At 49.9% G+C, this 27,941-nt stretch overlaps 2 protein-coding genes across 6 annotated transcripts in view; one reads left to right on the top strand and one right to left on the bottom strand.

The window, feature by feature from the left end:
• Nucleotides 1-27,941, bottom strand: part of LOC126521977 (rho GTPase-activating protein 18-like) — a 216,274-nt gene that overhangs the window by 127,657 nt on the left and 60,676 nt on the right. The window lies entirely within an intron of this gene.
• LOC126521993 (uncharacterized) lies at nt 59-27,757 on the top strand. Of its 5 annotated transcripts, none has more exons than XM_050170762.2 (4): nt 59-166; nt 15,468-15,576; nt 16,671-16,985; nt 22,881-27,757. In XM_050170762.2, exons 2-4 carry the CDS (start codon nt 15,470-15,472, stop codon nt 23,053-23,055), a joined length of 597 nt encoding a protein of 198 aa, XP_050026719.1. In that variant the 5' UTR covers nt 59-166; nt 15,468-15,469; the 3' UTR covers nt 23,056-27,757. The 5 variants fall into 5 exon arrangements, 4 of the variants coding, with proteins under 4 accessions (XP_050026719.1, XP_054922181.1, XP_054922180.1 ...); XM_055066206.2 differs by lacking the exon at nt 59-166 and adding an exon at nt 3,921-4,215; XR_008610408.1 differs by lacking the exons at nt 59-166; nt 15,468-15,576 and having other exon boundaries at nt 15,583-16,985; nt 22,881-23,140; nt 25,934-27,757.

Genomic DNA, 27,941 nt, shown 5'->3' with positions numbered 1-27,941 from the left:
GCGCCGGCATGATCCGGAGCTCTTGACCAATGGGAGCCGCGGTGCAAGTGGGCCACCGGTCGGCGACACACATCGGCGGCGCCAACAAGAGCCCCCACTGGTGGGCGCCGGCCGTCAGCTGAGCCGCAGTCTTCCTTCCGACCACAACAACCTTTCCGTTCGACAGGTGAGTGTCGGCGACGATGCAGCCTTCCGCATCCGGCGGCCCGACCGACGAGCGAGCGAAACCGGTGACCTTGCGCGTGAGACCGGCGGCAACAATACGCGAGCGCCCTTCGACTCCACGTTCCGGCCGCACGTTTCGGCTACGGAAGGTCTTCACGGACGGAATGCGCGCGAAGACCGCGACCGTGGCCGAGAGCTTCGGAAAAGTGTCGTGTATACCGGCCGGCCGGGAAGTGATATAACTGCGGGAGTTGGACGCGCCTCGGCTTTCTCCGGGCCGTGGCACCCTGGTCGTTCCGACGTACCGGCTTGTACTGGATTTGGCAAATGGGACTTCATGCCGCGGCTTTAGTGAGTTCGTGTTTCGTTCGCCGGCTGTTATTACCACGGGCGCGTGTCAAGGCGGCGCGAAATCGCAGAAAGACTTCACCAGCGAAAATCACGTATGGGAAGCGTACTCGCCGCTACAATTAATGCTATAGGTCTTCGTGGATGCAGCCAGCTCGTGCTGGGCAGCTTCGAAAGTCCGCTCGATCGAATGCTTTGCTTCAATCCGCTACACACCGCGAAAAGCCGGGAAAGGTCGCCAGCGCATGTTATCAGTGGCTATAGGTCTTTCGCAGTACGTCTAGGATACCGGACAGGTTGCTCCATCGTAATGCTGCAACGGCCTGCGCGGGCTTACCACGCTGCACCGACTCGGGGGCTTCGATGCAGCACAGGCCCCCGTATGATCCACAACTTCCAAGATCATGAAGCAACTCGGTTGATTAGAAACTTAGAAGTTTCTTCTTTGTGCATGCAGAAAGGGTTCTATAGACTTACCAACTGTAGTGTTACCGTTATGTACTTATACATATGATACTAAGCAAAAAGAACTGCTTTCAGCTCGGGTGCAAATTTACATCCACGACGTCATTAGGTTTCATGAATCCCATCCGACCCAATACCACGGTCCTGCTGCGAGGTCACGTGAGGGTACTGAATGCATAACTATAGGCGCATTAATCAGATTGACTAAAATCACCAAGACAGATGATTGCAGGATATATACACAGCACGGGCGTTATGGATATTCCGAAGACCACGAGCGTGGCTGCAAACGTGGAGGTATATAGTATAGCCGACCCGTTCGTAGGCTGGGCGCAGCGCACTGCCGTTGGGCACAAGAGGAAGAAGAAATAGGCCGCAGTCGATTTATCCGCAGCACGCCAAACAACTGCATAAGCACGCGTTGACAGAAACGCGCTAGCAGCATATAAAACGACTAATAAACAGGCCACATGCATATTACGTCAGCAGTCGTAGCGAATTGCGAAAACAGGGCGTACTGCCAAAAACAGAAGTCGCATGTCGATACTTCTTCTGTTTCAGTATTTACTCGAAAACATTGTGTCCATAGTGTGGCATAAATTCAGAAAATGAGCATGGAATTGTGCCGACATGAAGCCACCGGCAAGGAGTCTACGCTTAGAGCATCCGACTTTCTCGACCCGGAAAGACCTCCCAGTAAAGCTTCGTGCGTGCTCTATGCATGCATGCGATCACGTGGATACGAAGCCGTTCCTCTCGGGCCTGCACGCACTCGGATGCAACGCGCCGATGACGAGAGAAAGACGACCGACCGCGCCGCCGACCTTGCGCTCAGCTGTCCGACGATGGCTCACCCCAACCTCTGACACCAGGAGGTAGCCAGTGATCTTTCGCTTTCATTTCCTTTTCCTCTCGGGCCATCATGTGGGTCGTCTCCTCACAATCGACGCCGGGAGAAAGTATACGACCGCGTCGCTCCACGGCGCAGGTAGAAGAGGGTGCTTCTGCTTTCGCCCTCGTCGCCACGGGTCACGCTGGGTCCCCCCGGGGGTCGGTGCTTAGCTGAACTTCCTGGAGCGCGTGCCACTTCGGGGGCACCATACGTAGAGAGGGGGGGGGGGGGGTACGCAGCGGCGTCTTCGATGCGGACGCCTCCCCTTCCTGTGAGACGCCCCCCTTCCTACTACGCACACGCACGGAGAGGCACAGCAGCCTCCGAGCGAGGAAAAGCACTCGCTCCCACGACATAGTCTCCGGGAACCGCGGAATTCTCGAAACGGGACCGAAGAAATTGGACCCAATGGGTCGGACATGCGCTGCATTCCGTACTAAAACCATCCCGCCCTGTTTATCGGCGTTTCTCAACGTGAACGACCGTAGCTGAAGCTCAGTGGGCCCCGGGCGATCCGCCAAATAGGCGTTTCCGCGGTCCCGCTCCAAAAACAGCGCCGTTCGTTAACGCTGGCCGGTACACGTACCGGCACCAGCGATCGCTCGGCCACGCTGATTCGTCCAGACTTCTTACAGGAGGTCCGTACTAATGCAATGTTCAACTCGGAGCAGTGTTTGTGAAGCTTTTGCTTTGAGGGTACGTTTCGCATGGAAGCAATTGTGCGTGACAGGAAATTAAGGGACCGAGACGCATTTGCAGTGCGTACTTATGGTCGCCCGACGCATTTCCCTTCAAACATCCCATTGATTCTTTATCTATACGCGAAACTTCTACACAGCACTTGTTGCATTATGAAACAAAGCTGCGAACGCTGCACGTTAGGCCGTCAAGCTTATGCTGTTCAACAACTTCAAGACGCGCTTCGAGCCGAAAGGAGCGGGAGATAATACCCGTATCTCATGCAGCGGATTGTGGAGCTTTAGCTGCACCGTCTAGTAATGTTGCCGGACAAAATCAACAGCGAGCTCAACCATATACGTGGGCACCGTGACGTTTCAATACAGTCGATACGGCGACGCGCGCCCGAAAGGACGGCTAATATCATTCGTCGGTGAAAGTGGACTCCGTTTTCCTCATGAAACCAAGAAGCGACAAACGCGAGGTTTCTTAATATGTGCTCTCAGTAAGCTCACCGGGGTGGAAAAAAACAGTGATAAGAGGATGGCGAGATGAACGGCAGGTGTATAAGCGCTATTCGGTTAAGCCGTACACGCGAAGCAGTGATGACGGGGACGTTGGGGAGACCTGCGACGCTCAGGTGATCACCGCGTACTCCGGCACACGCGCCAGACGAAAACGTGCCGGCCGATATCTCACGCCCGAGTACACCTCCGGCAGATCGCTTCGCCGCCGTTAGTGCCTATGCCTTTCGCAGTAAGGCCAAACGCTCAAGCGGCTACTAATTGCCTCATACGTGCGAGACCAATCTCATCGGACCGTCCCCACACATGCAGCGAGATCCGGCGAAGCGAAGGAACCCCTAAACAATGCCGGAAGGAAAGGCCTTAATGCGACAAGATGAACGTGGCATCTGATGGTGGCACGCGTTTGCCGCCGCCGCAAACAGAGATGGCGGATAAGGGCGTCCGGGAAAAACACGCGTCCACTCCCACTTCACCTCGGCGTTGCCGTCCGTCCCGCGACCGTTGCGAAAGGGCTCATCGCCAGCAGCGGTTTCGGCGCTAGGTACACGGCGAATTCGCGTGGACTTCCGCGTGCTCCAGTGAGAGTATGTCCCGGGGCCGCCAAGTTAAGGGTGCCGGCGTGCGGCAGAAGCAGGGGCGCGGATCTTCCTCGGCATTAGCTAAGAACGGTGGACTCCGCGCGGGGAAAGGGAAAGGGACGCGCTTCGCTTTCGGCGAGCTGGTCCGCGCGGCCGGTGCGAATTCGAGGCGAGGCAGTGGGGGCAGCGAACCGCGGAGCGCGCTTGGTCGTCGTCGCCGCAGCGGAGCAGCTGAGGGAGGAAGAAGAAGAATACGAAGGCGTTCGAGCGAGAGGGGTCCTCCCCAGAATCGAGAACGCCGCGACGAGGAAAAGTGGCGCGCAGTCAGTCAGTCTCGCCCGCTCGACCGCCGATGCCGCCGTCGCTGCAGCTGAAGAAGAAGAACCACGCCACGCGATCGACGACGGTGTGGGCTGCTACTGTACTCTAGCCGCGGGGCGTCGTTGTGGGATGGCGTCGCCGCGTCGTAGTCGCCGCCGCACGTGCTGCTACAGTCTTTGAGGAGGAGATGGCATCGCCGAATCCGTGAGACGCGCCCCAAAGCCGTCGCCGCCACCGCAAGGTAATGCCTCTTCGATAAAGAGCTGGCCGCGAATATTCGCCCTTATCGATTAGCGCTATCGGCGGTGTCACCGGATAGGCGACGCTCGCGCGCGCTTTCTTCCTCTCGAGCACCCACTGATTGAAAGAAGGATAAAAAGAAACTGCCCTGATAAAGATCGTAGGCACGCCGGGATTTGCTAGTCGTGAGGTAAGCTATGAAGAAGAAGGCAGGGCTATTGTATAAGCAACGCTTCTATAGACGTCACAAAAAGACGCGGGCATGGGTGCATACGCTGCTGAGAAGGCGAGCATGGACGTTAGGACGTGCGTGCCACTTTTACATGAATATTCGGGCTTTGTTTGCAAGATAAAACAAAGAAAAATGCGCTTGACGCGTGGCTGTTTGCAGTACGTGCATGACGCTACGTTAATAAAAGCTTCTGGAAGGCACTCTTTAAATCAAGGAGCCCACAAAGGCCCCTCCCATTTGTCAGGTGTTAGCACGTCGCTTTTCTGGAAGGCCTCCACTCCATGATGTCACGTGGACGCTAGTTTCAGATAGAGAGGAATTAAGAGGAAGTTTCTAATCATTCATGCCGCGTGTGCGCAGGCTTCCCATGACACGTAGACACACACATGCACAAAAAGAAAAATGCAGTCTATACAAAACAAATCGCGAGAGCGTGCTAGGCTAAATAACTGTTCCGGCGCACCGTATTCAAAGAAACCTCCCGAGACCTATCTGACAAACGTTGTTTGATTCTCACTGTTGAAGTGCTGCCAACACCCCCAGCTGGCCATATTGAGCGTTCTGTGTTCCCGCCTTCTCCGCAAAATAAGCCGCCGGGGCTTCAGCGCCCTTGGGGTTTCAGCGAAGCCTCGCGAGTGTCCTGCCCGCCAAGGATTCTGTTATCGGCGACGAAACTGCGGCCTTCGTATCCTAAGCTTGCAACGGACAAGGTGCATGAGCAAGCTTTTGGAGACATACCGTATTTGCACGACCTTAACGCACGTTATCTTTTAAATATAAGAGTGCGTTCAAATTCACGTGCGTGTTACAATCGTAACTATACCTACTTAAAATCAAAAACAATACCAATACTCAATAAAAGAATAAAGGGAAAGAAAAGCTCATTGCGAGGTTGCTAGCCACACTGCCTTCGACCAGACGTCGTTGTTTAACACCTTGGTTCGCGGTCGCCATTTTTTACTTTGATGTACGCCTGTCGTAGCGCTTCTGCTCAAACGCCTTTTGACAAAATAGTCCAGTGGTATGATGTAAAAAAGAAGAAGACGTTTTCATTACGAGGCATCCTTCAAGCGTAAGGTCTTCTGGCAGAAGAACAAGGTAGCCGTGCAGGGTCGCGGGTGTTAGGCGTTCCCGAGACATGCGTCAGAAATTGGCAGCGCCAAAGCGATTTGTAATGCATTATATAGAACTGAAGATGGCTTTTTGTCGTTGGTAGACAGCGAAAAGTAGGTGTCATCGGACTTCGACGGCGAGTAGCCGCTAAGTTTCAGCTGTGTGCATGTCTTTGTGCTTTTGCATGTTCCATAAGATCGTTCCAACACGTTACTCGTCGACTGAGGTTTCGTTACTTGATGTGCGCGGCAGAATCGGCCCCAAGCTTCTCTCTCTCTCTCTCTATATATATATATATATATATATATATATATATACGAGCGATAAGATAACCGCGTTACAATCGGGGACGCGGTACAATCGTGCAAATACGGTGTATGCTACCCCCCACCCGCCGTGGTAGCACGGCGACTATTGCATTGCGCAGCTGAGGTCGCCGGTTCGATCCCGGTCACGGCGGCACTATTTCGATAGCAGGCTGAATGCGAAAACGCTTCGTGTATCGTGGATATAGGGGCGGGCTCACTAAGGAAACCCAGGTGAGCCCCTCCTCTACGGAATGCCTCATAATGAGATATAAATTTTGTAAATAGGGATAAGGTGCCTCGTGAAGGCTGGCCAACCATCCTCAGCATATAATCCTCGGCATATGCCGAGGATGACGAGGCCGCCTTTGACGAAGATAGGTTCTCCTATCGAAACGTTGGCCAGCCTTTCTGAGGCACCTTATCCCTGTTTACAAACTTTATACCACAGTGTGCTATTCCATCTGCCAGCCCCCTTCTTGATCTTGGACTCATAATGAGATAGCGGTTGTGGCACGTAAACACCCAGAATTTAATTTAACTTAACGCATCTACGCCTTAGGTTTATCGATGGAAAGTTCGTTCGTTTGCGTTACCGTATATACGATTTCGCGTGCGATCGTTTGCTGAGGAATGATAAAACGTAGCTAAATGGCGGTCATCGCTGAAAAAAAATGAAAAAGAAAAGATAAAACGGAGCAAAATTCGAGGTGCTCAGGGGTTCATCTACTTATTCCTTATTCTTCAAGATAACTAGCGACACAGTTTGCAGAATTCCTTCCGGGTAAATGGTCAGCGATACTGGAGACCCATCGCATGTAATTCATAATTCAACAAACATCACAATATATGTGCAATAAGAATTTTCATATCCGCGTTGTACAGAGACAGACAATGCATATTCGTTTGCGAAGCTGAACAGAAGATGTCAGTTTATATCGCGGCAGCGGCAACTATATATTGTGCAGGACCGCGGACACATTCGAGCGGTCGGACCACTAGCAACTTTCTCCTCTTTACAACGCAGACGTGCCTTTGCGTCATCTTCGCCGTTCCTATGCTGGGTCCTTGCCGTAACGACGTTCAAATGGGGGAAGTCTGGCACGCAGAATTAGTTTTGGTCGCGCGAAGTCATCAGGGGCTTAGAAAAGCGATTGAGGGTAACAACATCCGTCCTTTCTTGCACGCAGTTCCTGCCTTTCAAACACACACACACTTCGGGCTTTGCTGAAAGTGAGAACGAGAACTACTTTGCGCGCAGACCGCCCCCCCCCCTTCCCTCTCTCTCTCTATCTCTCTCTCTCTGTGATTTCTTTAAGCAAGCTGAGACGGGGGACGTGCAAATGCAATACACAGGAAGAGAATTGGACAGCGATCAATTTGTGCTCACACCCGGTGGCGTCCGCGTGCGACCAGTTCGCAAACGCCCAATTTCCATATAACGAAACGACGACTCATCACGTGACCGCGTATATACACTCACATCACATGCAATTTTTTTGACGTAATAACGGACGCCGCGCAGGCGCAATAGAAAAGTCAACAGCAGCTATGCGCGCTCGGCACGACATAAAATTAATATAACACTGCATGATTTCGGTACCGTCTCAAGTGGAAGCCAAACGGAGCATATTTCGAAAGCACCTCCCGCGTCGGCGTTGCCGGACGCTGTAAAAGCGTTCTGGCCGCAAAACTAAGACTATCTAATTGAAGCACTTCAGTGTTACTAAGAAAAATTCGCCAGATTCGCCTTCTCGTTTCTTTTTCGTGTTCGCGTTTCATTCCGGTGTAATAGTATACGCGTACGGTTCGTGCAGTGTCCCTTTCCTTTCTTTTTTTTTCTTTTTACACTCCTTTCCTCTCTACGCGTGACACATAGCGGCTTCCGAGGCGATCCTATACAGAAGGAGAGGGCGCCGCGCAGGCAGCTTCACCGCAGAAGACACCTACGGTTTCACTCCAGCGAAAGCCGTCCTTGCGACCGCTCCGTGAACCAGGCCGCAGCAGAGGGCTAATCCCGCGTGCGACCAAGCGGCACTGACCCGGCAGTGGCGTCGCGAAGAGCTCAGCGGTGCCCGACGACGAAAGAGAGAAGCCAGGAAGTGTGCCAGTGTTCCTCAATACTCGCACCAAATTCCGCAGAGTATATACTCCGTCGCGAAATCCGGAAATTCCCCCTCGTGCGCTTTTCGACATTGCAGTGCACCTAGTTCCTTAAGTTAAGCGTTATAGCTAAGCGTTATAGCTAAGCGTTATAGCTAAGCGTTATAGTTAAGCGTTATAGTTAAGCGTTATAGTAAATCGTTTCTATTCACCCAACTTCTGCACGTGCACTACGAAAGAGGATAGGTTTAACGTAAATCTCGAAGGGGAAGTTGGAAATTTCCGCGTTGTTTTTTCTGTGAAACGCAGAATACAGAAATAAAGAAAACGTATATTTAACCGTCCTTTCATGTGTACCTTCTCCACGGGCCGAATTCGCGAAGCTTTTCGTTCGTAAGCGCTGTTTGCCGCTGTATTCCACGACCACCTTCGCTAATATGTCCAGTATCACGATTCGCTAGCATATGCTCTTGCGAAAGAGTTGTATCGTAAGAACATTTCTTGTGACCACTAGCCTTTAGAATTGCGTCTCCGTTGAACATTACAATTGAATCACCATTCACTTTCGCTGCTACTAGAAGCCGTTTTCCTTACATACGTTTGATTGGAGCGATCGAGTCAAACTGCGTCGACGAAGTCAGTCGTGTTTTCTTTTTCTGCAGTCTCACTTGAGGTGAGCATCTCGTTCTTATTATCTTTCTCAGCACTCGGTGCAGTGTGTCGACAGTCACGCTTGCGCTTTTCGGAACTGAGGTACGGTTGTCTGTTTCATGGCGCGCTTTGTGTATATTTATTTGAGCATCAGGCAGGAAACGTTTTCTTAGGTTCACTTCACGAAGTGAAACGGTATGCACGCGTGGCTATATTGCAAGCAAGAACGCGTACAGGTGGTGATAAACGCGTCCAGCCTCCCCCCCCCCCCCCCTCCCTTCCCCGCCCAAAAAGAAAATATGAAAACAGAGCAAGACATATTTTTTTTTTTTTTCTCGCATCGCCTCACTGCTAGGGCAAACATTCACGTTGCGCCTTATGGCGCGTTACTGTTGCGGGTTGCTGCTGCGAGAACTTCGTTCTTGAGACGGGGCACCAACGCGAAAACAAAACGAGGACGTGCTGAGGAGATAAAGGGTATAAAGCTTTGTAATCGGGGATGCAGGCGTCGCTGTGCACGACGTCAGCTTTTGTCGGAAGGCGCGGTGGGCCCTTTAATGAATCCCGACCGCGGAAAAACTCGGGGAAGCGAGAGGCACTCTCATATTCACCTTCCTGGTGCCAGGAAGGCGATGGCTAGAGTGCCGTATGATGTCCTGGAGGCGGCTTTCGGAGCGAGTTTTGTTTGCAAGCCCAAAGGACTGCCCACATTTAACGATGGCTGCAAAGGCTCGTCCTCCAGTGGTCGCGGCTTCTGCGACTAACATCGTGATCAAATTTCCTTCGCAGAAGAACGTAATGGGAAACTTTGTTAACGAGCTTAGGCTAGGTTACCTTACGTTATGCCGGTGTCACCGCCCAGGATTCGATACACGGTGAGCGATGTGGAAGTTGCCGCCTTGCCGCGCTTCAGTCCACGGGCTTCTCATCACCGTGCAATCATCGAACGTCCGCGTTGTCATAGCCGTCATCGTGCTGTTGTTCTAGTCATCTTCCGTCCAATTACCTTCGTTTTGGGTTGCCACTTATTTCCTTTTTTCCTTTTCAGTGGCCCTCCTATGATGTTTTTTTTAGACAGTGGGTGTGCACAATTTCTGTGAGCCAACATGGTAAACGCACTCTTCCGCGCCGCGTTATTGTATAACCCATTCCCTTCCCCCCGCACGGTATAGCACATAGGCAGTTAGACGCGAGCTAGTAGAAATATGATATTTTCCATAAAAAGATCTATCTAGCCACTCATATACATCCCCAACAGCAATCTTGCAATCCTTCAACACGAGGTATAACGGTGAACGCAAGATAATTTATTTTTTAAATGTGCCAATAAGGGAAGAAACAGCCCGGAGCCAACTTTCCGACAAGGATATTTTTCGTCTACGCTGAGGCTTCCTCGATTTTCCTCTGCAGCCCTTTGTATTAGATAAACGCAGGAAGTACGTTCCGCACTGTATTGCTCCCCTCATGAGCTCTTCGTTCACACAAGATTATGATAAACTCATAAATGTAGAAGAGAATAAAGTAGGCGAGTTTGATAATGCAGTCCTCCAATAGGTGTATGTAACGCAGCTATTTGAGCACAGAGATGTGAGGAGTTTTATCGAACATAGTAAAAACAAAAACAAAAAATGCACAGCCTGAGCAGTCCCGAGCCAATAACTGCGATAAGCAGTTCCCTTCGAATGTGCCCCTACACATGGCTTAACGACCCCAGTCAAACAACGAAACGAATGTTTACATAAGCAATGCTCAGTATTGGTCTTCACCTCAACGTCACTGTGCACCGCTCAGTAAGCATTAGCACCTTGTGTCCATGCAAAAGGGTCAAACTCATCCTAGAGATAGAGAGAGAGGAGGCAGGGAGGTTAACCAGAGGCGAGTTTCCGGCTTGCTACCCTGCACTGTGGTGGGGTTCGGGTTGTCGTGGAAGCGGTGGAATAAAATTCCCATGCTGCGCATCAGTCGAGTGCTTATACCAACTGTGCCGCGGCGATCGGATAAGACCTACAGGGCAGTCGGACGCGCAGGCGCAGACAAAATATGCACCATCGGGAAAACGTCCTTGTGCCAGATGTTAAAGGGGTGAAAGTGCAAACCCGGAAGTGTTTCTCTAAAACGCGCAAACGGGGGGGCCCAATTACGCAACACTAGCGGTACGCACGCGCTTAGGTCTCTGGGCCAAGCCCCGAGGCAGGCGTGCGGGCAGGCGTGCGGGCGGGCGCGACCGCGAAGCGTCCGGTTCGCTTCCCGTGAGAAAGAGTACGCCGGTGAGTCTGCCCCACTGCGAGTTCGCACAAACAAGCTCGCGCCCACAGCCGAAGTGGGGGGCCGCGACGAGGTGCGGCCGCGTATCTTGCACACTTTCTCCCGATACCGCGCACGCAGTTATGCAAGGCTGCTGCCGCCTTCCGGCGGCAGCAGCCCGCGGGCCGACCGGCCCCGGCGAAGCGGCGCGTCCGCGAGTCACGCAGGTCGTTCACCGCGAGCACGATCGCGCGCGAGAGAGCTCAAGTTCACCACGCGAACCGCGATGTAGGTCATCGGCGCTCGCCCGCTCGCTCGGCCGCCCGCTCGCGCCTACTGCAGTGCAATGCCAGACTCGCTCGCGCCCAGGCAGCCGGCGGCGGGGGGTCGCCGCCTAAACCAGTGCCCCGCTGGCCCGCAAACCGAGCGGCGCATGCGAAGAAGCAGGCGCCCGCTTCCTTTTTGCTCTTCTTCGGCGCCCAGCTGTTTGCCCGCGCGTATATAGAGAGAGAAGGCGCCACGCCAGGCTACACCCTGTTATCTATTCCGTGCAGCGCAGCCGAAGGTATAGGAGTGCCCCGTCGGGGAATCGGTAACGACATTAGGCTGCGCACGCCCCAGTAGAGAAAGAAAGGCTCGCTCATAGTTTAGCCACTAATCATTCCATGATCATTTCACTGAACCAGCGTCGAGCCCGAGGCGATTAGCAGCGAACATTCGGCGAGACAGGCAGGCGGTTCTCGTTTCGGATTTGGGCGTGCGCGACCCGACGCGTTCGCTTCGCTGCACGGATTTGCCGAGAGCTGAATATAGACTGGGTGAGGCGAAGTACCGCGAAGACGCGCAGCTAAGGAGAGGAGATTGACGATGACGTTGCCTGCATGACACGCTGGAACTGGCGGTAGCGCTTCGAGATGACAGTGGCCGAAGAGCTATGCTCAGAAAGTGATCAGCAGCCATTCCGAATCGAGGACTCCCACACACGTGCCATTTCGTCACGACGTTACAGATGTGTCGTCGCACCGGCGAGCGTCGCGCGGAACGAAGGTCGTCAGTTTTCCAAGTGCTGAAACGTTCCGCGCGCCGTTCGATAGGTCAACACGTTTCCCGTACTGTTATTACGAAAACGACGTGAGCTTCACAGGGGGAACCACACGGTGACGATGTTACGGAAGACGTTAGGAATGCTAGAATAGCGACATTAATTGAATGCGGGCTTACAATGGCGAATCCAATGTCGAAGTGTGCCTACTTCTAAAGGCAGAGGAAGGAGCCCGTCGAGGAAATGTACCGATGGAAAGCCTAGTTTATTCACTCCAATGCACGAAATGTAACTGCAAGTTTGTTTAACTTGGAAGCTCGTAAACAAGGAAAAAGGTAGCCACAGTTTCTGGTTGGCACAGTATTCGCACTTGAATTGGCCGGTGGACTATATATGAATTGGACCATCTCCATGGCAGGTAGGCTCCAATAACCGTAGTAACTCCATATTGCCGGCCGTAATCGAGTACCAAACTCTTGAACCCGACCAATTGGATTTGAAGTACGAGTATTTGTATTCAATATTATTATCCGTCCGTTCCTCTAGCAAAGAAAAGAGAACGAGAAATAGTGACGTGGAGACATTCAGCTTAACAAGATATTTTCTCCGGTCGTCTATAACCTGCACTGGGGAAAGGAACAAGGGCGTATTGGAGTGCGGCCAAAAAACTTTTCGCAAGGGAGGGCTGGAGGACGAGGGTGGCGGCTGACTATCCCACGGTATCATTACATCGCTCCTGCGATTAAACAGGTTTTGTTAACTGCGCTCTTTCTACCGCAAGCTTATTCCTGGCCAAATTTCCCACGTTGCCTTGGCTTAGTGAGTGACAGCACGTTCGAATTTAATTTGGACAACAAGAATGAGATAGAAATACATTGTTGTCAAGGGGCTTAACATAGAGGCAAACGACGCCTGCCTAAGTGTCAAGACCCCTCTATAACAAACTGACAACAAACACTCAGAGACACCGCGATTCGAAAGAGCTTTTTTTTTTTTTTAAGTATTTAAAGGCCTGCACGAAGATAAACTTCGGTGGGCGGAACAGAACGTCGCTTTCGATGACCGACACGTACGACAATTCATGCAAGATCGTGAACCATGGCGTTCACGCGATTCGCCAATTTAACCGAGCAATACGAAAAAAGAAAAAGAAAACGAGCGTTTGGTGTGTCAGCTGTCTTCGTCGATTGAATGCATTTGTATAAGCCGTACGCACACCTCTCCGTATAACGCGAAAAAGAAAAATGTTCTAGCGCGTATCGAAATAGCAATTAAGCTTCCCTGCATGCAACAAACGTCCCCACTGCACGGCAACTGCACGATGCGCTTAAGATGTAACTCTACTCCCTAAGCCTCGGACAAGTTTCTGTCCTTCTCATTTGCTTAAAGCGACACTAAACAATATATCAGGCAGAAGGCATCCTTCGGAGATGAGTATCTACGTTAATACGATTGGTATTCAAATGGTGGTGCATATGCAATTTGGCGAGGGGAAATTCAACATTGCTGGACATATCATTTATTAGGTTTATAATCTGCAATTATGCAGTGTAACTCGTCTGTTCAGGCGTATACCCAGTGGCACATAGCCAGCGACCCAAGATGTCTGCTCGGCAGGGCGACTGCCAGCACATACATCTAGCGGACCAAGCTAACTTGGGTCAATGGAAATTGCGGCATAGAAGAAGCCAGATAGATTACTATAAGCAAGGTTGCTGAAGTAGGCTTAGAATGCTAATCGCATTAACCCCGTCTATGCCACGCTATTATCACGAATTCTGACCCAACAAAAATGGTCAGATTACTTTTGAAAACCCCAGTTGCCAGCATGTTTTACCTCCTCAGAAAGAATAAGTTCGCATCTAGCTTGCGCTGTTCCACGGATACTGTGCTGCCGTCTACCAAAAGCACGACTAAGCACTGAGACAAGACGAAGCTCGTCCGTTGTATTGTTATAGAAACATGCAAGGTACTGCTGATCACGAGCTGAGGTCGTCGTTGGCCGACTTTTGCCAGAAACGTGTAGACGAGCCCTGCTCGCGTCCAAGGCACAGAAGAGGGCTAGAACACTAAATCAGTCTGGACTGATCAAATATTCTTTCGAAACTCAACTGTCGTTGATTTCGCTGTAATAGGGCGACGCCATCATGCCACTGTGGTTTAGTAAAATTTGTTTGAAATTTGCTAAGTTCAGTCTTTGGGGTTTTTGGAACACAATTCAGTCGATCACTAACAATAAAAAAATTGACTAGGCCCAAGCAGATGAACTCAAAGTCCCACGCGGCAAGAGGGGAGGCTTTTCTTTACTTATTTTTCTTTTTTTTATTATTATTGTAGGGAGGTAACATACTAATACGGCTCAAACATTTTTTTTTTTTTAATCTCTTTATAGTGTCTCTTTAAGCCCGCCCTCCACAAAAGTGCACAAACGCAGCAGGCGGCTTCCATTCAGTGGCAGCGATTACAACCTTCCGCTGTCCGCTGTAGTGTTAGTGCGTATAGATTATTTTCATATTGTCTACCCCCCCCCCCCCCCTCCCCAAATCTTTTCTGTTCCATCATTTCCCATTATCCCAGTGCGGAGCAGCCAACCGGACAGTTAACCTCTCTGCCCCTCTCCGTCCATTCAGCGTGAGGCGAGATTGTTTGCGGCAGCTGGAACAAAGGCCGCAAGATCAAAGGCGAAGGTCAAGATAGGACTGGGACGCCTCGTACAAAGAGCGCTCTACGTATATTGCTGTGAGCCGTGGTCGCGGGGCTGCACAGCTTGCGACAAAGCAACAGACGCAACGTACGCAAAACGCGAAGTAGACACAACAGGCTTCGATAGCGTAACAAACAATGGACAGACGGCGAGTCATCCGTTGAGGTTGGCACTGCAGTTCACACTGGCGGGAATGGTTGTCGCTCCTCGCTCGTACGTCGCGCAGAACGCTACAGAAGTAATAGATGTTTAGCCAGATGCACGCTGTGAGCTCTCCGAACGCCACACGCAAAGTCGATATTCTTTTGTTGCTCGTGGTAGTTCGTACTCCTGGTACCGTTTCTTGGGTATCGGCACATGCGCCGAGCTTCTCTTGTGCGCCAAAGTCCTTAATTATAGAAGCCTTATGACGATTACACGTCATGCGCTCAATGATACACGAGGAGTTTGAAAACGGGACACTAGGTCGCGCGAACTTCCTATCGTCCACGTCATGAAGCTTCTTTTAACATCTCTCTCCCCAGCCCCGCTTTCTTGTTTGTTTGTTTGTTTGCTCGTTTGTTTGTTTTGCGCGCTATTTAGTACTTCTATCACCAACCAGCCGTACGCTGACGAAGTGACGGTGCTCTGCTGCTGCTATACCAGACTCCTGTATTAAAAGAGTCAACGATTTCCTACGTCGACGGTACACGTCCACAAATATGCAGAGATTTGTATAGCGGGGCGTGCTTTGGGGACAGTAACAAGCGTCACGAACCTTAGTACAAACCAAAGCCACCTCAAATGAGGACCACAGTGGTTGATAAGACGTGCAATAGATCACACTACAAAGCGCGCCCTCTTTCTGTTTTTCATGCAGATATGAAAGCGGCCGTGGCGCTGCTGGCGGCCTGCTGCCTAGCAGCCTGCTGTGATGCGGGACACATCATTCCGTGGCTACACATCAGCAAGAGCATATTTGTCAAGCCGTAAGTCGTCTACGTTCATTTCTGGAGCTACGGTTGCTCGCGCAACGGCGTCCCTCGAAGCGAGATCCTAACGGCCCAAGCTCTGTCTGCGACTGTCTTGTATCATCTCCTCCGTCTCTGTCGTAAAATATTGTGTTTTTTCTGCACTCCTTTCACTCCCTCTTCCATTTCTCGTATGCTAGAGTAGCAGGCCAGAGTTTGGAGTGAGCGCCAAATGACGACAGAGACCCTGTAAGGTTAACAGTGCTTGGAAACATTGCCGTCTTCCTGTTTACTGTATTACATTGTGTAATGTTCGTCGGAGGCCTCTTTCCTGGAGCCACAAGGCACAGGACTAGGTGCTAAACATTTTATTCTAGGTTTCTTTTTTTTTTCGTTTTTGACCCGACGCTGCTGATTTAACTTCAGAGATTCGATCAGTAGTCCGATTACTCAGAATCAGTCGTTCTCAGGATGGTAGGCACAAGTTCATACTAGTATAAGCACTAATGAGTTCATGGGAGTCTTAGTTAATAAGAATCAACGATTCCGAAACTTCCCGTCGACGATGCATGTATGTTATATGTTAGGCAAGGCACAACAGTAATCAGGCATCGACGAACGCAAATTAGAATTGTGCAGACTATTCCGATATACTTGGAAAGCCTGCTCGCACCTCGAATAATCTGACAATTCCCAGCATGCTATACCTATTCGGTTGACTGCACCTTTACAACTGCAGAGCAAGCGGCGGCGATTCAGAAACCGAAATAAATGTCCCGGCTCACTAAATCTCACCGCAAATTCCCATACTTCCACTCATCCTCCTTTTACTTTTCTTTCTTTCTTTCTTTCTTTCTTTCTTTCTTTCTTTCTTTCTTTCTTTCTTTCTTTCTTTAATACCCAACATTTAATCTTTTCTCTGTAATTACGCTAGAAACATTTGGTGCGATCATGGCGTGGCTGCAAGCATGTATTCGTGTCTTAATAAGCAATAAAACTGATCCTAGCTCTCACCTCTCGCACATAACAAAAACGTTGCCCGTCTGTCCGGTTGTTTTGACATCACTGCCGCTTCGACAGCGCCCTAATCAAGCCGCGAAACTTCAACGCAGGGTCAAGTACGTGTACAAGGAGATTCCGATCTACAAGACCATCCCGGTGTACAAGACCATCCCCGTGTACAAAACCATTCCCGTAGTGAAAGAGATCAAGGTGATCAAGGAGGTGCACAAGGACGAGTGGCAGGACGAGCACAAGGACGAGTGGCAGGACGAGCACCCCACGTACTCCGACGGCTGGAAGGGCCAGTCGGGAGGCGGCGGCGGCGGAGGCGGCTGGGCCTCGCCCGGAGGCTGGGAGTCCTCCGGTCCGTGGGAGTCCAAGCCGTGGGAGTCCAAGCCCTGGGAGTCTAAGCCGTGGGACTCGGGGTGAGTGCTGAATCATCCCGACGGCTATATTAGAGCGCGCCACAGGCGCATGACAACGTGCTTCGCTTGTCAGATGTCCCTTTTCAATGCTATACGCTCATGCTTCCGCCAGCTTCCGGCGCTGCCGCTCTGCGCTAGAAATGAAAGATAAACAGGTAAAGAAATCGCCGCGCATCACCTTGTCATCGCATTTACTCGTGCGACGTAACGACGGACATGTCCAATACGAAGCTTCTTGTCAAATCGGCGACATGAAGCAGCAGTGGGGACGGCCTGTTATTGAGGGGAATAGCTGTGCGCCATGAGCGAGACATACAAGGTGTCCGTGGCAGATGACCCTTTCCACACAACCTTCCCCACAGCCCTTCGCAAGCACCCAAACGACGCAGTGATCTAGGACAGAATGTCGGATCAAATCCAAGCAGCGAAATATAAAGCTCAAGCAGCTCCACAGCTCTTTGCCGAGGAACAAAGCCACAAGCCATTGCCAAAGAGCAGAGGAGCCGGAAATCACGTTTCGTGCACCGGTTTAAGATCACGGCGAGTGGCTTTCGTCGGACGTACGTGTATTGAAGGTACGAAGCGGTCGGACAAGACTCGGTCATAAGCTTTTTTTTAAGGCGAAGCGCTGCCGCTGTCATCGCCGGTGTTCAAACATTCTTCAGTCGTCATTAGAATACAGCGCTGCAGAAGTAAAGGCGAACAAACAACATAAACACGAACACAGACGATGAAGTGTTTATGCTTAACTTTTGCAGCGCTGTATTCTAACAATGCCAACTAACTCCAAAGTAAGCTATAGGTCATCCGCTATAGCTCGATACAATACAAGACGCCACAAGAAACATGAAAACAAAATCGCAGGCATTTATCGAGCCTTCTCAATCTAATAGAGACGGCTTATGGTAAAATCAAAACTGCGCTTCGCTTTTTAAACCACCATATTAGCGTCTGCATAGCTGGCTCTATAGCGATAGCTTGCAACATATATGTATATATCAAGCGAATAACCGCAGGGGTTAGCGTCAATGTATTATTAGGCGTAAAGCAACGAACAACCCGTCGAAACACCTTTCATCGTTTCTTCTCATCGAGATCTTTCGGGTGAAACCCCTTGTGCCTTAACCAAGGAAGGCGCAATGCAGCGCCGAGAAAAAACCCACCCACCCACAGCCTTATGACTCATATATACGACATAAATGCGAATAGAAAAGTGTCGCTTGTAAACTGCGAACGAACTATAAAGGGACGCAGGAAACTTGAGAAAAGGACAGGAGCTCTATGGCAACCACGCGATCGTCTTGGCTTCAGCGACACCAGCGCAAGGCCTCTTGCGATGCAAGCTTCCGCTGAGCGCAATATAAACCGCTAACAGCAATGAAGCAATGACAAACGCTTTTGCCGCGCACTTTCCCGCCACGGCTAACTGCTTCGGTGTCAGCGCATGACTGCGGCTCGTCAAGGACGAAATCGCACGGCGCAACAGACGCCTCACTAGTAGATCACAACAAGTGCGAAAATTGTCTTTGCAGGTCGCCAGAGATACAGCGGCGCAACTCTACGGCAAAGGATCACCACCGCACGAAAGCATGAGAATGTGTGCGCGTAGCTCGTATATAGGCACGTTCAGCTAGTCGCGGCGGGCGTCACAGGTACAGCGCGAGTTTGCGCATGCGCTTGTTGACCGTCCCTGGCCGCCCAGGTGAAAGCGAGCAACAGTTCTTTCAACTTTGGTGTAGAAAGCTACCGCCTACCTTCCAATTCCTACCTCCCCCTCCTACCCCAACATCCCTCCCAAACCCGTCCCTTCCTATCTCGTGATCAAACATGAAGTGATGTCACAGGGTCGGCCGTAACTTTCACAGAACAGTTTCCTCATCCTTGCGCCCCATCCGCCATTCCCTCTCCACCACTAATCGACCTTACACTTATGAAAAAAAAAAAAAAGAGATGACAGCTATTTCATTCCACTTTTAAGTCCAGTAGATGGCGTAACAGTGCGCGCCTAGGACAAGCAAGGGAACACATAACGTATAGCCTTTGAGGCTTCTGAAGATGAGGTCAGACGTTTGATGGTAGACCAACATTCGCGACCGCATACGCTTCTCCACTATATCCGTCGCTGTTGTGTCGTTTGTGCTTTGCCTCTGTAAAGATGGCCCAGACGGTCCCAGTTGCAGGATGGCGATTTAGATTTGAACCTTCACCTAACGCGCTCACAGCGACATCTCCATACTATATAGCACGCGGCATTAGGCCAGAGAGCTCACACTGGCGGATGTTCTTTGTCGTCGTTCTGTTTTCGACGCACACTTCGCGATTCTCGGTTCAAGATGAGTGTGTGACGATGACGAGCGGCAGAGCGACAGCGCAACAGCCGATCTGCGCGATGATCTCCTGGTTACTCATCTGCCACCTTCACAAAGCATCGTGATAAGTCCCACACCGGACACCAGCATATTCACAGTAAACGCTGCAACGGCCCCTGTGCGCGCTGTGGTGAGCAATTAGTTTCCACGGCGAACTCAGTACACCGCACGGAGGTGAAGTCTTGAAGAGAGATGCCAGCAGTATCCACACGGACGACGCAGGAGCAGCTTTCGACGAGCAAAGGAATCGTGAAGAACACTGCAACGCATCCAAAAGTGGGACAATAAACACAAAAAAACGACAACGCTTCGGTGTCTTTCATTCGCGGACCTACTACAAACGCGAAATGTGAGGGAATTTGCACGCCACTGAACGTAACCTGGTGCAGTCACCCAATTGTATACGTGAACACAAAAACAGTGGCTGCCCAAACTCTGAAGTTGTAGGTACAAAAATAATACACCACTCTGGTGATACCTAAGAATCAACGATTAAAAAAAATTGACCACCTTTCCACTACTGTAAAGACGGGTTCAAGCGAAGCTCGGGATTCGTGGCTCTTCGCTGTCGTAACGCCTCGACTTTCTGGCTCCCTCGCGGCGAAGTCGGCACGTCGACGACAAGCCCTTTCTCGAGCGAGTTCCCGGCGGCGTTCATCAAACGCCACCTGTTCTTCGGCCGAACGTACAACGTGCGGCTCGCTGCTAATGCCGTTCCTTCAACGCAGCCTGTTCTTTGGCAGAACGAACCAAACGCGGCCTCCCCATCTGACTGCCGGGCGCGAGGCGAGCGAACACGCGATCACATCCTTTCCCTCCTCCGGAGGGAGGGGAGGCCTGTGACTGGATCACGCCTTGCGCTGCGTCTACTTCATGCATATAAAACCCCGCTTTAAATGGCCCGCATTATGAATCGACAGTGGCTGAATCGGTTAGCGTGGTGGTTCGCAACCGGAAGTCGGTGGTTCGAATTCGCAGCCCGACAAACAATTTTTATTTTCGCGCGGCTTGAGCCTTTCCGTACGGCTTGAGCCTTTCCGTATGGCGACGCCGACACGAGTGAGGCAATACAAGCTTCGCTTGAAAAAAAGAAACTGACTTAGGAAACATAACAATTCCCACATACTAATTGAAGGACAAATTCAGAGGAATTTTATCCATCCAGTGTTCTACTGAGTGTTATATTTCGTGTCACTATTCTCCTTTTTTACGCAAATTTGTTTCCTTTGCCAAGTGACAAGGAGTAGCCGGTGCCACCATAAAGGCGCCAACCTATCCTAATATTCATTTCAATAAAAAAAAAAGCCTTCAGCGCAAGCTGCACCCTCCGCTAGACCACCGCCAACACACACCAGTAGGAAGAGATAATAAACTCCATTTGAAGTGTCTGATCTGGTCATGTGTACCCGCCACCTTCGTGACCTCGATCGCCCGAAACACCGCAAATAAGCTCTGGGCAATAAATGGCTGTAAGAACGATTAAGCAGCACGACAAAGCTATAGACCACTGATTCTGCAGCAGGGTTTCTGTCCAAACGCATCATCTTCGCTAATGTTGTCGATGCAATACGGCGCCCTTCCATTCGACAAGGTCCGCTTGCGCCATCTATGACACGTGTACACAAGTTATTGCGCTGCAAGCACCTCCTCTCATTTTAACGCGATAACGTTAAGGGCGCCGTGTAGCAGAAAATCCGGCGTCAACGTCAGGCGTCCAGTGTCGGACGACGCCTCGGCAAATATAATTTCGAACCACGCATACCCAACCACGGAGGCTCTGAACTAATTGAATATCTCAAGGCAAAATACGTAGAAAAATCGTAAAGTACGACTTGCACACAACCTACAGACATGACAGCGTCGGACTGTAATTTGTTTATACGAGTAAACATAATTCTGTTACGCGGAAACTCACACACAAACACCCTTTAATGCGATAGCGCTTTCGAGCTGCCGTTTGAGGTCTTAGTAGCAGCGGCGCGGCGCCCTCGGTTCCTTGCACACCATCAAAAAAAAAAAAAAAGACGAAGAAGAACAGCAAAGCTCGCCTTCACGCACACGTTCGTCGCCAGCGTTTCCCGGTGAGCATTACGGCCACATTAGCTGCGGTTGCCGGGAAGCGTGAGAAACATTCGGGAATCCTTGAATGCTATCGCGTTCCACTCTTAAAGACCAAGCACCCTCCCCCTTTTTTTTTTTTTTTACCAAAACTGAATGGCTTGTGTTTTGAGATTTCTGTATAACAAATGCTTATTTTTCGCACTTTTACTTTTTCTCATCAAGGCTTCACATGAGGACAACATTAAAGAACAAGGGCTGACCACACAGGCACTATACTGTTATTTTGGGAACAGTTGACTTAATTTGCAAGCAGCTAAAACAAGATGTGCTAAGAATGAGTGAGGACAGCAGTATGACCTTGACCTACATTAGAGTTTTTAAAGAGACTGCTATGAGTTATAAGAACAGCATGCAATAATGCTCAGTAGATCATGCAAAATTATAGTCGCTTATCGCAATTAAGGGGAAGGGGACAAAGGGAGCTCCAAAGATCCCATTCCGTTCTTCCTTGTTTGCCCTAAGCGACCATATTTTTTTAAGGTCTGCTGAGCAATATGAACCGACTATCCGAGCATCATATATTTCCGCATGCAATAAGCCACAAATAAAATGTATTTAGACTATATGCATGAAATAAAAAATGCTGATGGAGTCGCGCTACCATCTCCAGATTACTACGCGCTCATGTAGTCTCCAAGACGTATTCTCTTCCAGATGTAGCCATAACTACGGTTAGGAGAGAGCTCGACGGCTAATAGAACGCCTCTGGTGCTAAAGTCGACCGCGGCCTGAGCCTCGACGCAAGTAGCACCTGAATGCAAAAATTAACGTAAAGGACGCTAAAAGTCATAAATATAGGTCGGTTCGGTAGCTGTACAGAGCACGATGTCACGGGTTCTAATGCTGGGCACGATTATTTCATTTCGAAAAGGGCGAAATAAAGAACGCTCATGTAGTCATACTTACGCACCGTTTAAATAACTTCAGATGGTCAAAACTTAACCTGGATTCTTGTATTACGGCCTCTCTATAGCCTACACCATCGAGCTAATCGGACATGTAACCTGGTTGACCTCTCCGCCTTTCACCTCTTGTTTTCCTTCTTTCCTTCCTTCGGAATTCAAAGGTCCATAAAGCAATCGATTTCGCTCTTCAGGCGGCCTTACGGAGAATAGCATACACGTATGTTGCTTTCATTTCTCTTTCTAGTCATCTTTCTTTTGTCCCATTTCTCTTCTTCCAGAGTGGAGAATGGTCAACCGAGCTCAGCCTGGATAACCTGCCTGCTTCTTTTTCCTCGTCTCTCTCTCTCTCTCTCTCTTGCTAGCGCTTGTATGGCCAGTGGGTCCCCATTCGAAGAACAAAGCAGTTTAAAACCTACAGGCATGAGAAAGGCGGCAAGAAGCTACGTCTGTCCTGTTGCTTGCCTCGTGACGGATGCCGAACTCTGTGCCCCTTTCTGCAGAGTCTACGAACTGGCGGAGCACCACGTGCACAAGGAGCCAGAGCACGACCACAAGCACGAGGAGCCGGAGCACGAGCACGGGCACGAGGAGGAGCACCACGTAGTCAAGCACGTCTCGCTGCGAGACCTGCTGCCCAAGTGGATCAGCCTCACCATCGGGGTCCACAAGGACTGAGGAACCTCGTGTCGCGCATCTCGCAATCCAGTCGGAACCTTCTGGCAGCTCTATAGGCCACGGCCAGCCTTTCAGATACGCCTGGGTTTGTACATTTCCTCAGGGGAACAGTGAAGCAGACAGAGATTCGCACGAGGAGGCAGGAGTAACGCACAGGTGAACCTGACATAGAAAGACTATAATGATCTCGTCCCTTTTCTTTCTTTCTTTTTTCACGCCTTTCTTTTTGTCATCGCTCTTTCCGTCTTTACTTCCCCTTGCCCTTCCCCTAGTTCAGGGTAGCAAACCGGAGTATTTAACTCTGGTTAACCTCCCTGCCTTTCTCTAATTTGCATCTCTCTCTCTCTCTCTCTCTCTCTCTCTCTCTCTCTCTCTCTCTCTCTCTCTCTCTCTCTCTCTCTCTGAACCTGACAGCGGCGAACAGCCGCGCGTGAGCACGGTTCCAGGGTAAAAAAAAAATCACGCGCAGTCCCAAGTCTTCGCCACCACTTCATCCGGGAGCGGGTGAAGAAAAGTCCGTGTCATCGAGTTCTTGTCCGCATTTCTGATCAGACAATACCGTGCAAGTTAACGCATGCGCAAGTGTGCTGTAAGCGTGGCCTATATAGTTGACCGACAGCACGCTTCTGTGCCAAACTTTCGTTTCCCCGTGATGCGTTTAAAATAAGATTAAATGAAAAAGGGGAGGGGGGGGACCACGCCCGTACCTACTAAACAGCAATAACGGGCGTACGCCCTTTAAAAATAAATGAATAAGGGTTGTCAAGTAATATGCAAACGCGCAAATTTAGTATATAAATGCCAACGGGACTCCTCGTACAGACACTTCGATACCGTAATGTCAAGCTGCAAGTTTTCTGCGCGAGCATCACGCAGTGCCAAGCGTGTTGTCTGTGAACACATGATGACTTGGTATGCAAATTTTTGCTGATGTTTCCTCCTGCGCTTCCGTGCTGTAATTTCTTTCTTTTTTCGTTTTTCATTGTGGTTGGCAAAAAATCATAACAAAACACACTGTGGTAACCACAGTGATCAGTAGAGACCGGATGTTTAGGCGCTAAAGATGATGTTTTAGGCGCCTATAAACAGGCACTAAAGCTGTCATTTAAGGTATATATACTATATATATGCTGTATCTTAGGCCCCCACGTATCGGCTCCATGAGAAGTTCTTCCGTGCATCTGAAGTTAAAGATTTTTTAAGGAACACAGCTCACTAAGAACAGGCTTTATGAAACTTACTTTATTTTCTCGATAAAGCGGAATGAGGAATGTTGTGTAAGTTAGGTGTATCTGAAATCTACTGTGACAAGACGCCACAATAAATTCCGTGAAAGTAGTGACAAAGAAGCGCCATCATCAAATTCTTCGGGCTTCGTGTTGTGCCTTTTTTTCACGGAGTAAACTATTTTGTATGCAGAAAAGGAACATGCTCAATATCCACTGAAGCTAGCGGCACATACCTGCACTTCTGAACGTTCAATAGTTCAAAGCCTTCTAGAATTGCAGAATGTTCACCGGTCAGAACCTTCGACAGTTATTTTTTCTTTCATTTTTTTTTTTTCAGTAGCGAAAGCCCGGGATTCTTGTGCGAGAACGATTGAAGTTACGGACTAACTCTCAGCAACAGGTCCATTGGCGATAATGGCGAATCTTTCCTGAACGTCCACAATGAGCCTCACATTTCGGGTCAGAGTAGTCGCGCCAGAGAATTCAAGTTTCCGGATGACGTCGGCTAAAAACGTGAAGTGAGTGCACAAACGCACCCAGTCACATTAATGTGTATCGTCGCGTAGTGCACTTTGAGCCCTTCTCAAAGCGATACTTTCGCCTGCAACAAAATTGTTAATAGCAGCCTTCACACCCACAAAGTGTTTGTTTAATAACCGGCTGCCTTCAGCCAAGTTCCGCAGCGGGTACTAGCATTATAGACAAGATGATACTAGAGCGAAACGTGGAAAAGGGCATTCTTTAGGCTTTCAAAATCCAATATAGGAACCAAGATATAAATATGCGTTTAAATGCACATTAAAGGTGCCACTGAAATGTTTCAAGACCCATAGTTCGAGCTTATATATGATAGTCGAACGCCTTTATAACGAAGTGCTCGGGACCTACGAAATTATTCGTTATACAGGTTAATTCGTTGTAAAGGTCGCGCACCGCACAACTCGCAATATAACCGGGACAGAATGATCCCAGCGTTATGCAGGTCATTTCGTTGTAGAGGCGTTCGCCGTAGAGACACTCGACTTTGTAAATAGGCGCGATTAGGATGTAATGAAAAAATATATGCATTTTGCCTAAAGTTCCGGTCTCTGGTGATCACAGGAACAGCAGCCAATTAATGATTATATAACGACACTTTTTCACATTTTGTTTCTCTTTTCTGCTGCTGGTTCTTATTTTGTACATAGCATTCCACGTCTTTCTATCCAACAAAGCACGTCGGTAGAGCTTTGTTACTTTAATGTTCAAAAACGTCCCATCTCCCTCCTCGATAGGTTTCCTATGAACCAATTCACTTGGAGCAATATCCAATAGCGAGAACGCTCACAATGACGCTACAGTACTTTCCGACCGAGTTACTTCTCAATGATGTGCACTCTTCAGCACACTTGAAGCTAATAAGCGTGCCTCAAACGGCCATTTCGTTTCTCTTAAAGTTCAATATCGAGTTTTCTGCTGACACACGCAATTGCTATAGCTACGTTTCCCACTCTTGCCAGTTGCATGCAGACCCGTGGCACAGGCTACCTCCGTTACATGAGGACTCGAGGAAGGCAGAGCGTTTAGCTTTGCGGAAGACTGCACCGTCGTCTCGCACTGATGCGCGCAGACGGTTCCGTTGACGCCTCTGACGTTTGTTTTCTTCGCAGAAGGATTCTAGACACAGTCACATGACGCATCGACGTGGACGCGCCTCAACAGTGCTGCAGAAGAAGTCGCACCTCCGGTAACCGGAGACCAAAGAATTTGGGAGGACCTCGAGCCGCGACCCACCTCGGCGAGGCAGACTTGAAGTTTGAATTCTTCGCAGTGGTGTGCACGGTGTACCCTGAAACTTTCGGGTGTCTACCGGACGCCCCGAGTCGCCACGGCCAAATAGAGACTCGACGAAAACGCGAATCCGCGGCGTAATACCGCCCACCCCAGCCGCATCCAGTCACAAAGGACCCCAAGCGGCATCAGAGGACTGCGAACCGATGACAACTTATTCACAACAGCCAAATATTGAGTCAGCGCTTAGTCTGCGTCGTGTTAACTTTGAGTCTTGCGTCGAAACTTCCTTTCTTTTCGCGTTGCGTATGAAATACGCACACACTGCCAAATCCTGCTACGCAATGGCCAGACACCAGGAAACAGTGAGGAACGAATGCTATACTCTCGACATACATCGCTGAAAAGGCAAGGGCTCACGCTAGATCCCTCGAGCTGATACTCTCTGCACTTCAAGTGGCGAGCCGCAGCTTCGTGAACGCTGAATGTAAACATTTCGAATGACAGTGACAACGGATAATGTCACCGCGTAACGTAGCAAAACGGTTGTAAGTGAGGAGCAAGCGACGCCACTGAAGCTATTTATGTGTTTCGTGAAAAAAAAAATAGAGTTAGCTCGCGTAACTCCACATCTCACTTTACTCGAAAGGGACCATTAAAGAACATTTAAATTTCGCACCTTTGCCATGCTCGCGACAGAAACTTCCCAAGCAGCACAAAAACACACGAACAGCAGAACATTATTTTTTCCCCCAAAGATTCTATGGCTTCTCAACAGGAGAATATGGCGGAAGCGCAGGCCTTCAGGCAGAAGCTGAATTCAAGGGATTGTCTACAGCAAAAACGGAAGCCCATGACAGACTTGTAACCTGCGAGTAAAATGAATGAAAAGGCGAAACAAGAAAGAAAAGGGAAGTCGCTAGCCAGTGCTCCGACATATGTCTAAACTATGCGAATATATTGTCAAGGTCTTTTTTTTTCAGAATTTTCTTACCTGTTTCTTCATCAACGACTGTGCCGGCGCAGTAAAGATTACGGCAGCTTATCCTACACTAAGTTGGACGCCACATTTTACTCTATTACTTATTCTTCTGTGATAACAAACACCCTATTTGATGAGAGGTTAGTGCTTGAAATCCGTACTATTTCACCTATATCTGTACCTGACACGTCGACACATTTCGCAGGGCCTTATGTACTAACAATGAAACAACATACAGAACCTGAGCGCAGGAGAGTCGACAACGTGCGACGACGGAGGCGTCGTTGCGCCGACGTGATACGCCTGAAAGATAGCCGCCCGCGTGGTTATTACTAGCCTGTCATGTGCGTACGCTAATCGCGCTAACGAGACAACTATAACGTGCAATCAACGACAGCAGAGCGGACTGCCATGCCAAGCCTTCGCTGTGTGCGCCGTTGTTAAGAGGCTCGCTCTGAAAGCCCCATTCACGTGGAAACAAACGCGGCATTGAGAAACTGTGTTAATGTTTACATACGCTATATGAACAGTTTCCCGACGAACGCCCCTCGTATGCGTTTCTCTTTTTTTTTTTTCTTTTTTTTTCCCCACTCTTGACTAGTCCTTCGCTCACGATTTTCTGAGCGCCTTTCGACAGTGTCTTTGCTCCACGATTGTGCATGTAGCTATACGAGGAAATAAAACAGTAATAATAAATCTCGGCAACAAGCCATCAATGCCATCGCCTTTGTTATATTATTCATTTACGCCTCGCACGGCGGTCGGTGTCGGTTCGTGACCTTCGCTGGCAACGCCCTTCCGCCCGAAACGCCCGGAAGACTTTCCCGAGCTACAGTGCCCTATAATTAGCAGATCGAGAGCCCGCACTGGACAGAGTGCCTAGGGCTGTGTTACAACTAACCGCT

The sequence above is a fragment of the Dermacentor andersoni genome, chromosome 6, assembly GCF_023375885.2.
Source record: "Dermacentor andersoni chromosome 6, qqDerAnde1_hic_scaffold, whole genome shotgun sequence".
Taxonomy (NCBI): domain Eukaryota; kingdom Metazoa; phylum Arthropoda; class Arachnida; order Ixodida; family Ixodidae; genus Dermacentor; species Dermacentor andersoni.
This window is presented reverse-complemented; position numbering and strand designations above follow the sequence as displayed.